General features: G+C 37.6%; 1 protein-coding gene across 1 annotated transcript in view; it reads left to right on the top strand.

The window, feature by feature from the left end:
• FOCAD (focadhesin) overlaps positions 1-12,128 on the top strand; it is a 91,296-nt gene that overhangs the window by 7,002 nt on the left and 72,166 nt on the right. Inside the window, exons 2-5 of the mRNA XM_050329815.1 lie at positions 868-930; positions 1,797-1,871; positions 2,727-2,881; positions 8,498-8,602. Of these exons, the coding sequence (XP_050185772.1) occupies positions 868-930; positions 1,797-1,871; positions 2,727-2,881; positions 8,498-8,602 (398 nt within the window). The remainder of the gene's footprint in view (positions 1-867; positions 931-1,796; positions 1,872-2,726; positions 2,882-8,497; positions 8,603-12,128) is intronic.

Raw genomic sequence — 12,128 nt, 5'->3', positions numbered from 1 at the left:
TAATTTTCAAACTATCATCAGGTCAGGATTTAACTTCATGACAGATGTCTTCTCTTTCTGGGACCAAACAAGACATCTGCTCTGCAGGGCATATAATCTACACATGATCAGAAAAGTGAGAAACTTGAGCATAGATAGGCTAATCTGCATTTTTACTTTCCTGTATAGGTAGGAAACTGGCAAAAGCCAGTTTCTATTAATAAACCCGTTTTCACATGTAATGAAAGTGTTTTAGGGATGTGGGTGTGAATTAATTTCTGAAGTTCCTTATAACCATGAAAAAGAAAAAAATAATATAAGATTCACTTGGTAAGTACCCTAAAAGAGATCCCCATGCCTGGGGAGCACGTTGTTACTCTTGCAGTGGGGTAGCTGCAGAGAAACAGAGGTAAATGTCTGACTTGGTCCCATTTTGTCATTCTATTTTTTTCAAGAGTAAGATTTCCAAATAATTATCTGTCTTTTTAAATCAAAAGTGCTAGAGTACATATCCACACTTATGAAAAGCATAATCTTTGTAGTCTACGAATCTTCAAAGTGCTGTCTTTTGCAGGAATGTGAGCCCTTATCTCAGAGTGCCATTGTTTGTCATGACAGACTAGCAACTAGTACTTAAATGAGGTAGAAGTAAATAATGAAAGGAGAAGGAACCTGAAAACATTTAAAATAATTTGTTCCTGTCTTTTTATACAATAACAAAAAGGATATGTTAGTATTGTTTTTTCTTGCTGGCCTAGTTTTTTGCCAAAAGTAATGATCTGTCCTTTCCACAGAAGAGTAGATGCAGCAGTTGTTCTGGGCAGATTGATAGGCTGAAACGTTTTTGTGCTCTTACTGTGAAAATATGTCTTTTTCTGTCTCTCACAGATAGGTTTTTTTCATGTAGCAGTGTCAATAATTTCTGAAACAAGGCAGAGTAAAGCACTAGAGGTGAGTCAGAAAACAAAAGCCTGGCTTCAAACAACCTTTGCCTTTGAGGGTATTTCAGTTCACATTTAGGTTTTTAAAGGCACTTTGAGGAAATCACGCATTCTGTTAAAATAGAATGAGGAGCTTGATCTTCAATCTCAAATGAACAAACTTATGCTATTCTTTAGAACTGAAGCTTTTTTTTGTTTTTTGGAGGACCTTGAAAACTTAAAACTTGTTCATGATCTCTGCCACAGAATAGGTTAACAAGTAATAATGTTCACTCAAATGCCTTGTTTAAAGGAAATGAGCTGTTTCTGGCAGGAGATGTGTTACTGGATATGCAAAATACTTAAGGTATGGTAGTATGTTTATGATCAGTGTTTAGCAAAACTTGTGATACAAAACTTTGAGCAAGTTGCTTAGATTTGCTGTGTTCTGCTTCCTCTCTTGATTCTGCTTCCCTATGTAGTAAAGGATGTAGTAATTACCAGTGCTGTTAAGTATGTGGGGATCTACACAACAGGGGAGCTATAAATGCTGTTAAAGTTGATGCATTAAAATACCTGCAATTCCTAAGTACCTATGTACCTGTACAAAGAACCCTTTGGCTCTATGTAGAGCCCTATGGAGATTTGTTTCTTTTCTGCCTCAAGATAACAGTATTATGGAGATTTTTAACCCTAAAATGTATTTCAGCTTCCATACCAGTAAGTTTGGTATTTCAAATCATAATAAAATGATCACATGCAAGAGCATTGTGAAGTCTTCTTAATGGAGAATTTAAAAATCATGCATGTGGTTTTTATTTATTTTTATTTATTTTCATTTTATTTTATTTCTTTTCATGCATCTGCTTTTGGTTTTGATTTCTTTTTCTCTTTTAGGCAGTGGGCCATTTGATTGCTGCAATACTGAAAGAAAAAGTTTCTTCAGAGAAGATCAGACAGGCTTCTGCCCAGGTCTGTGTCATTTTTTCACTTCTGTCTCCTCTCTCATCCATATATGCCTATTCTACGTGCTTTTTCTACATTCTTCTGTTCTCCACTGTGTAATTTTTACACAATTCCAGAAGTTAAATAAGGTAGTCATCAATGTGTATCTGGGTGCACAGGTAGAAACAATAAATCTCTGAGATCAGAAGAGCAGTTTTACTTCCATTAGAAGTCTTAGTGGCAGAAATCTTAATTCTGCAGAATACTAACATCTAATTATGTTCAGTTTAAGAGAGTTTAATTTAGTTATGTTTCTGGAAGTGACGTACCATATAGTGAGACATTGTCACTTGAGGTGGAAATTCGTTTACATCACTATACAAATTTCAAAAGTGTGGTATTTCACATACCTGTGTTGGTGTTACATTTCATGTTAGCTAAGCAGAGCTTGTATTTCTTTGAGAGCACGATGTAGAGGTGTACTTTGCATTTTAAATGAGTCAAGCTCACTTAAGTACATGCCTTGTTAACTGAGAGGCATGAGAAATCCTGGCATTTGCAACCATTACAGCAACCTAGGTAAGGTGTTAGGATTTGCTTCTCTGTTTTCCCTTCCCAAAAGCTGACTTATCCAGAAATGAATAGAAAATGATTTGAGGATTTTTCATCCCAATCTGATTCCTTCACCCCACAAAGTAGCAAACCCAGACCTGTAAACTGTCCCGGGAAAGACCTCTCTTAGGAATAGAATCTGTATCCTAGCTTCCTCTCTTGTGCTCTCTAAGGCTTCAGGAGCAGCTGTTGAGCTGTTTTTTATTTAAAGGGGCATTTGAGATGAATTAAAGTCTTGTTATTGCTTTTGTCCCATGCTTTTGCCCTCAGACCCCTGCTCTGAACCTGCTTTGGGAGAAGTGCTGCAGTGAGAATGTTGCCTTGCGAACAGCCTGCTCTGAGGGATTGGTGGCACTTGTTGCAGAGAAACATGCTGAGCTCGACTACATTCTTCATGGAGCTCTCAACCTAATTCCCTCAGCAAGGTAGTACTTGGTTGCCTAATTTAGTGTCCTTTTGGCAGCTGGTTATCAGTCATCGCTTTTTCCTTTTAAATACAGGGAAAGAGGAGAGGTTCTGTATCTTCTGTGAGTATCTTCAAATAAACTGTGGCAATAAGGACTGGCATTGCTCTATCATTCTGCTGAAGCACGTTGCTTTCATCTTGGTTGTGTGACACTATGGGTCTAATGTAAGAACTCTTAAAGCATCCTAGAGGTGTAAGCTGAAATTGTTAGCAGTTCAGACGAGTGCTCTGAACTTTGAACTGTGAAACCTCAGAAGCCAATGCATTGCCTAGTTTTGTTGCCTTTGTCATTGGGAAGGGGAAAAAAAATGGCAGGAACTCCCATTATGTGGGAGGGTGTTGTGGTTTAAACCCAGGCGGCAGTCAAGTCCCTTTCAGCCGAACACTCACTCCTCCACCAGTGGGACTGGGGAGAGGACTGGAATGGTAAAAACCAGAGAACTTGTGGGTTGAGACACAGATGGTTTAACAGGTAAAGCAAAAGCCGTGAATTAATTTACTGCTTCCCATGGCCAGGCAATGTTCAGTCACCTCCAGGAGAGCAAGGCCTCATCATGTGCAACAGTTTCTTGGGAAGACAAACACCCTCACTCCAAACTTACCCCCCTTCCTCCTTCTTTCCCCCATTTTATATACTGAGCATGATATATGGTCTGGAATATGGTCAGTTGGGTCTGTCTTGGATGTGTCTCCTCCCAGCTTACCATGCATACCCAACTTCCTTGCCAGTGTGGCAGTACAAAAAGCAGAAAAGGCTTTGGCTCTGTGTAAGCTCTGCTCAACAGTAACAAAATCTCCTCATTATCAACCTATATTATCTATATTGTGTTCATCACACATCCAAAACATAGCCCTATAACAGCCCCTAACCCAGCCAAAACCAGAAGAGAGGAAAATAACTTCCTAATCAGTCTGTCAAATTAAAATTGCTCAGATGAAGTCACCATAAGAATGTGTTGTGATTAGGAATGCTGTGGTTTGTTTCCTTGTCTGCTGAGGAAGAAATCACTTTACTTAGCTCTGCAACTACTTCCTCCTACAAAATTCTGCAAGTGTAGTGCTTACATCTCGCAGTTGTATTTTGAGCTAGACTGCCCAACATACTGAGAAAATGGAGTTGTGGAGGGAAAAGATACTGTGCATAAAATTTAGAAATGGGAAGTCAAATGATGATCAGGAAGATGTGTCCATTTAAATCTACCAACCATGTCAAATTGCTTTTTGGTAGCTAACTGAATTTCTGCACCAAGCTGTCTGATTCTCTTGCTACAGACTGGTAGAGTTTTTTTAGGCAAGCCAGCTATTTAATGCTATGTCATATATTATACTGGTGTATTCAGCATAGTGGTTGCAAGAATCATGCTATTCAAGACATGTTCTTCACCCCTTCTCACCTTCACATAATCAGTTTCAGGCAAAGGTTTCTCATATTCAGTCTGAGCCAAAGGTGAGCTTAAGTTTGAGTAAACCAGTAAAACACTAAAAAAATATTTCTTACTTTGTGACTTACTTGTTTACAACTAGAATATTACTGTGATGATGCTACGTGAGTTTACAATTAGTGTCTATGGATCCCTAGAAAAGATTTTGTAAATGTATTTTTATAATATGGATAATTTCTGCAATCCTCTGTCTTCCAAATGACAAAATTTCACTAGTTCGGTTTGGAGGTGTCTGCATTGTTAATAAAGAGGTAGAAGTACCTGTGCTAAGAGTGTGAGAACCTGAGTCATGTAGGGTAAGATGGAGTAAAAGTTTGATTAGCTGTCAATCAAACTAATCTGTTTGATTAGTTTGATTGCAGACTAGGAAATGTGAAATTCCTGTTCAGCTGAGGGTTTGTTACAGTAGCAGTAGTTTATTAGGAAATGAAATGTTAATGCAGCTTTTTTACTTCAGAAATTAAAAAGTGTAAAGTCAGATATTTAGTATTGAGTTAACCTTAAAAACAAAATGAGAGTTATGTATTGAAGGGACTTGGATCTGCCCCATTTCTACGGCGTTCTTTGATTTTTTAAAAATTTTTTAATGTATGAAATCGACACACGACTGTTACTATAGTAAGTGCTGGCAAATTATCCAGGAACCTTTTATGTATTTTTGGCATCTTTCCCGCCACCACCCCCTCCTTCCCCAGGCTGCTACAATTCAAACCGCATCCACTATGGATTGCAAAGCAGGGTTTATGTTGCCTAACCACAGAAGTCTGGGTTTAAAATGTCTGTACCCTCAGCAGCTGATTAAACCGACAATTTCAGATTGGTTATTTTCAGTAGTGATATTTTTTTATTACCTTGGCTTAGAATTGTAGCCTGCTGTTTGTCGTCCGATTCCCTGCCAAAGTTTCATCTAGGATTGCTCTGTGGCTTTGCACTGCTATGTGCACAGCGTCTCTAAAGTAAAATAAACGTGAAATTAGCAGCCAGTGGCAGCTAGCAGAAAGGCATTTGCAACCGCTGAGCACTTTCAGTGCTGAATAGAGTTAGGTGTATGTTTTATTGGAAAGACTAGTCATATTGTGTTCTTGCTCTTCTTCCTTCTGTTACAACGAATTTAGCAGTGGCTTGGAGTACCTGGTGGATTATATTTTGTCAGGTGTATCAAATTATGCACACTAGGAAGCACATTTTGCTTTGTCAGAGGTGAACATCTCGTGCTTATTTGAGGTGACTTGTTTTGTGGTTCACACTACCTGCTCAATATACAAATGGGAACCTATTCTTACCTCTGTGGTACTTTATTGTACTATAACCAGTTCTTAGACCAAGGCTTAGTTTCCTCTGATGCCCTAAGAGTTTAAACTCCATAAAACATTGCATTTATGGGTGTATTTGTGTGGTTTTGCATAGAGGGGAAATACATTTACCTGTGTAAATAGATACATATGCATTTTTACATGTTTTAAAGATTGGTTTGCAACATTCTGTGTAGATGATGATGAGAAAACTCTGTGGCCTGTGTTCAGTAGCGAATGAGGATAAATAATCAAGTCAGTCTTCTAAAACACCTGTCAAACAATTGGTTATTGTACTCCCTAGGATTTCTACATATATATATATATATGTATGTATGTTCTCAGAATGCTCTTATCACCTGAGCATCTATGCCTGTAGGAGGTGGGGGAAGTCCTTGCAATACATTGTACCATTGTGTTACCTGTGTTCAGGAGGTGAGCATAAAGCCTGAAGCAACTATTCTCTCTCCACCTCCTACGTGGGAATTAGAATCAACAATAGAGGAGTTTCAGAACAGGAAAGACAGTTTTCTTACTGATTTATGGTTCGTGTTTCTCCCCTTGCTACATAGTTATCCAGTTGAAGTGGGAAATATGCTTGCAAATTCCCATTTAACTGTCTCTTTCTAGCAATGAAAAGTCTAAAAGGTTGTTGTGTCTCTCTCCCTGCCCTTCAAAAATCTCTTTCCTCCTCTGTGTTTTACATTGACTACATTGGGATTTAGAAGGCTGCACCACACCTTCCTGTTTGTTGCTTTGAAGCAGTGTTCTGCCAAACCTAATGTTTTCTTACATTGTCAGATTTCATCATTTTGAGAGCCAGATGTCACAACAGCCAGTCATTTTAAAGACTAAAGGTACATCTTAAAACTGACCCACTTCTGGAAGAAAGAGAGAAAACAGAAGGGTGTTCTATCAGTTTTGATCTGAGTCAGTGTTTTCCAGTGCTGCTGGTAAAAGTGTGAAAGGATATAGTACTTATATAGTATAGTATACTTGTATAGTACTTGGATTGTATCTAGAATATGAAACTTAAGCATTTCTTGGTGGGGAGATCCACAATGGGACTCTCTAGGTGTTCCCTGGTGTGCCATATAGGAAAGAATCTGTCTGCAGGTGGTGACAAATGTAATAAAAGGTTTGAAAGTGGTATTTGCCTGTGCGTTCCCAATTTCTTTTATGAATGATGTGAGAGTGTCTAAGTTACGCTTCTACAATCATGAAATCCTTTGCCTTTGCAATTTTTGAATCTTCAGTAAAATGTTTGTAAATATTAAATTAGAATATTTCTTTGTGATTACATGTTGTTGCCACTGTTGTGTTGGTGTTGATCCAGCTCTTTGTGTAAGCTCCCATCTTTTGACAGTGTTCGTGTGAAGCTTCCTGTTCTTTTGTAGAAATCGCTGAAATCTATTCAGAATTTTGGTATAGCTTTAAAGCCTAAGTGTTTGTATATCCATTCCTGATTTTGGAAGATGTTTCTGGAGCATACTGCACCCTCAGCGAAACAGTTAATATTACTGTATCTCAGTTTGCTAATGTGTTAAATTAGGATGATGGTTTGTTTGTCCTATGAGAGGGTTGTAAATGCTCCTTAATTTCTTTTTCCATCTCACCTGCAGTTTTCCTTTCACCAGTGGAGAAATGGAATTACAGATAAAATAGATTTCTCAGATTTTTTTTCCTGATAGGAAGGGAAGAAAGGGAAATCATAAAAAAGAAAAAAAAAAACCAAAACACAGCACCAAATTCTCTTTTTCCTCCCTTATCTTGTTCTTTGAGATAAATAACTTTTTTTCAGGTAATGATCTATTATAGTTGTGTATTTTAATACCTCTTCCTGTTCATTATGTGAATGAAGCAAGGAGTGATTGTGTTATATTAACAAGACTAGTAAGCTATTTAATAATTAGGTGATGATGCAATTGTATAGCATGTTCTGGATGAAAACTCAAAGAACCAACCATGACTTTTTTTTTCCCTCTGCTTTTATGTTTTCACCCTGTGAAAGTGTGTTTCATTATAGAATTCAGGTTACTTTCTCAAGAAAAGGATTGGGCTGGTTCTGGCATGATCTTGTTGGAAGAGTAGGGAAAGCACTTAATTATGAAGAGGAGAGCAAAATTTTGGAAGTTGTCTTTGTAAGCTCAGCCAAGCGCTAATAAGTTCTAGACTTCTTTTTACTGCATCATCACAGAGCTTTTTTACCCCATTGTGGTGGACTTGGTTAATTTCTTTAGTCTATTTCCAGGAGAATATGGGAAGACCTGTAAAATTCCATTTTGATACTGATACATGAACTCAAAGTTTCTTTAGATTTCCTGAATGGTAAATTTAGTAATATAGGAGAAGAGAGATAAAATAACTGTATGTATCTGTTTTGTATAGTCCTTTCCTCCTGAGATCAAAAATCAGCACGAACTAGATGTCTCAAGTGCCTTTTCTGAAATGTGATTTCACTTTCGAGACACTGGTATTGTTGAAATTTGTGTACCATGTTTCATGTTTACCTGTATACTTGCACTCAGAGAAGAGCTGATTTTCTGGGTTTAACATTAAATGCTGCAGTTTGAGTTAAGCTGGGGGAGGCAAATGTAATATATGGTAGAAGCAAACCATCAAAAGTTTTAATTGATGCATTAATTATTTTCTCTGCTATTTTGTTCATTATGCGAACAGGAAAATAAAGATACATGGATGCACAACTTGCCCAAATCTGTGTAGGCAGTTATGAAGAGTCCTTAAGAACTCCCGACTTCAAGTGTTTTGTTCCCTGTCTTATGTAAAAATCAACTAATGTAACTCTATACATGATGGTGATATATTTCTTTTTGTCAACAGGAATGTTCATGGTTTAGTAAAAACTATTTGCAAGTTACTACAAATTCAAGCTGTTCAACTGGGAAAAGATGGAGTTGAGTCTGTTTGGAATCTGTATGGAATCAGGTTAGTGTCACATTAGTTTTATTAGATATGATAATATCTAATTTCTGATTTTCAGGGAAAAAAAAAAGTTAAAACTGTTTTTCAGTCTTTCTTTTTTTTGTGTATGTGTGTGTGTGTGTGTTTTATTTTGTTTACATGGTGCAGGTAATCAAGTGCTGGCACAAGTTGTCCACAGAGATTGTGGAATCTCCATCCTTGGAGATGCCAGAACCTGACTGCATGTGATAACAGATAGCTTTCTGGCTACCTGCTGACTGTGTTTTAGTGTGTGGGTTGGAGTAGATGATCTGAGAGGTCCCTTCCAACGTAAATGATTCTCTGTTTCTGTGATTATTTTTTTGGTTGATAGTTTTAAGGAGTTTTCTAGTACAGGGATAAGATTGTCCTTTTTGAGCTTATGGTGGCAATGGCAACATGAAGGCTGTGTGCAAGAAAACCGTAAATATTTTAAGACTGTGAATCACTTCCCTCTCACTTGTTTTTCCTGCTTTATTCCTATTATCAAAGTAAAGTTCCTCAATGTCTTTGCTGTTAAGATGATATACCTGTAAAAATAAATTACTTAAAGATGCGTCTAGAGCTACTTATCTAAACCTACTTGTCATGCAATTGCAGACTTTTGAAGGGAACATCTTAGTGACTTCATTCAGCTCTTAAGAAACCATGAGTCAGTACTGGCATTAGCACCCTCTATTATCTTCTGGAGAATGTTCCAACTTGGTAAATGTCTTGAATGTTTTTCAAGTGTCTTTTTATGCAATTAGGAGATATCATTGTAGGAGACTGTAGCTATAATGGCTTAAGGATATAAAATGCATTATTTAAAAGACAGGAGTCATGTCATTAATTAAGCAAAATGAAATAGCGAGGGCTTTGGAGTGCTGGATATTCTTGCATTCTTGAAATCCTTTGTTTTTCTAGGTATATTGGGTCTTCTTACAAAGTCTTGTAGAGCAGTTTTAATTCAAAAGGCAGAGAATGAAGGGTAGTAAGATGAAACTCATTTAGAAAATTTCTCTTTAGTACTAAATAAACATACTTGAAGTTTCCTGGCAGAAGAAACTAAGTTAAAGCAAGCTAATTCAGACTTTGTGTGAAAAAGAAGGTAGTAGAATGTGGCTGGAATAAAGAAATAGCCTCTTCCCAATAGGGTGAGGAAATATAATTGCCTTTTTCCCTAACCACCAGAGAAACTGCTGGTAATATACAAAGAAGGTGAAATTTGGAAATTCAAAATGGTTTAAAGTAAAGTAATAGACAACTGAAAATAATCAGCAGACTTACACTTAACCAATACAGTTTTTGTTTTCTCTTTTGGTTGCAGTCAACTTTAATGAAGAGAGATGTCAGATTGTTCGATGTAGGGTCAGGGCCCTGATATCTGGGTTTTAGTGTACAGAAAAACCTATCCATTCATTATTTGTCCATCCATTAATTGTTATGTAACAATTTTGGTAGTTGTGCTCTATCAAGTGCCATTAAAACTTGATTTTTTGTAAGAAATAGAAGAATGTATACAGTAGCTCACCAACAGTAATCGACTGTTACAGTGTTCATATATTACGCTGTCAACAAAGCAAAAGTATTCCATATGGAAATAATCAATGAAGAATCAAAAAGCACCAGTATGTTCTCAAGTGGTTCACTACTGTCGCCAGTATTACAGGGTAATAAATAAGTTTGACTTAGGTCAATTTTAATTCTGGAGAATAGAATTCGTTTTATAATACAGCTTCTTATGATGACATAATATCATGAACAGTTCCTGAAAAGAAACAAAAGAAAGTAATGTCTTGCGAATTTGGGCTTTTTTGTTGTTGTTGTTGTTATTGGTTTGGAGTTTAGGTTTGGTTGGTTTGTTTCAGTTTTGTTGTGTTTGTCTGGGACAGAGTTAGCTTCCTCCGTAGCAGCCATCACAGTGCTGTGTATCTGCAGCCAGAACAGCGTTGATATCACACCAGTGTTTTGGCTAACGCTGAGCAGTGCCATCCTGCAGCCCATCGACATCCCTCTAAAGACCAGTAAGGCAGGGGTGGTCAACACTTCAAGAGGGCACACAGCCAGGACAGCTTACCCAAACTGACCAAAGGGATAGATCTTTCATACCATACGACATCTGCTCAGGAATAAAAGCTAAGAGGAAGGAGCCCAGAGTGCATTCATTATTAAGGCGTTTGTCTTCCAAAGCAATAGCTACACATACTGAAGCCCTTCTTCACAGGAAGAGGCTGTACATTGCCTGCTGATGGGAAGTAAAAAAATACTTTTTTTTCTTTTCCTTTGCTTTCTTGTATAGCCTTTGCTTTTCTTTAATAAACTGGTTTTATTTTGACCCAAGAGGGCTTCTGTAAGCATTTTTAGTACAGGTGGGGTGTGATACACATGTCCAGAACTTTGGCTGTAATTTTTTTCTGAAAGCTATTTAACTTTTTTTTTTCTGAACTGGTATTTAACATTATTCATAATGATTCATTGGAGCCCCTGGTGGTCTAGTGGTAAAGGCGCGGCGCTATCACCGCGGAGACCCGGGTTCGATTCCTGGTCAGGGCCACTCCCGGGCAGGTGGGGCTCGTTAGCCCTTAAAGGCAACCCACCTACGTCCTAAGGACCTCGCTGCCACCGTCCAAGCTCGCTTGGCCCCGGCAGATGAACCTTAGGATTAAAGGGTGGGCTCAGTTCCGCGCACACTGTGTCTCACCTAAAAAATCCAATGCGCAGGCTGGAAGGTGTAAAGACCTTCCCCGGATCTTCACTCGTGAAGACTAGCCATTACTTACTTACTAATGATTCATTGTGCATGGTTTTATTGTTTTTAAATTCTGGAAAATTTAAAATTTAAAATTCAAATTTTAAATTCTTTTAAATTCAAAATTCAGAGGAGGTAGAAAAATGCTTTAAAAATGCGTATTTGATGTAGCAAAGTGCTATTCCAGCTTTCTGAAGGGACCAAGGTCACATCTGCATCCTCAGAAAAGTACGTTGACTGCACACGTTGTTTCCTGATACAGAAAAACAGTCTGTCTCTGGATTTGTCCTTTGAATCAGATTGGAGCTCTCTTGTTTTCGGAGATGTAATAAAAAAGTTGAGATGACCTAGAAGTTAAAAATAATTAATGTTTTACTGTTGTGCCTCGTATAAGATTTATCTTTTGTTTCCCTGACCAGTTGCACATAATGAATGGATAACTGTTGTGTCTGGTTGTGCATTTTGCTTTATCCTGAACCCACTCGCAATAATTTAGAGTAGTAGCACTGTGATGTCATTTAAAGATGTCTGTGCTGTTCTGGCAGTTCCCAAGTTGGTGTTGACAATAAATCACATCTACAAACCTCATTTTTCCTCCTGCTATTAGCATTACCAGAGGAACCTTTTTTAGGCTGCACATTTTTGTGTTTTCATTATTAATCACTGTTCACTATGGAGCTTAGCTGATTTCTTTCATTATCCAGTTTAGTGCAGTTATAGTAGTTTCAGAACAGTTAAAATCTGTCATAAAAGGCTTGCTTTTTTTTCTGTGTACTAAGC

This window comes from Myiozetetes cayanensis, unplaced genomic scaffold, assembly GCF_022539395.1.
Source record: "Myiozetetes cayanensis isolate MyiCay16 unplaced genomic scaffold, myiCay2020 scf4, whole genome shotgun sequence".
In the NCBI taxonomy this organism is placed as follows: domain Eukaryota; kingdom Metazoa; phylum Chordata; class Aves; order Passeriformes; family Tyrannidae; genus Myiozetetes; species Myiozetetes cayanensis.
Note: the sequence above shows the minus strand (reverse complement) of the source record. Positions and strands in the feature narration are given on the sequence as shown.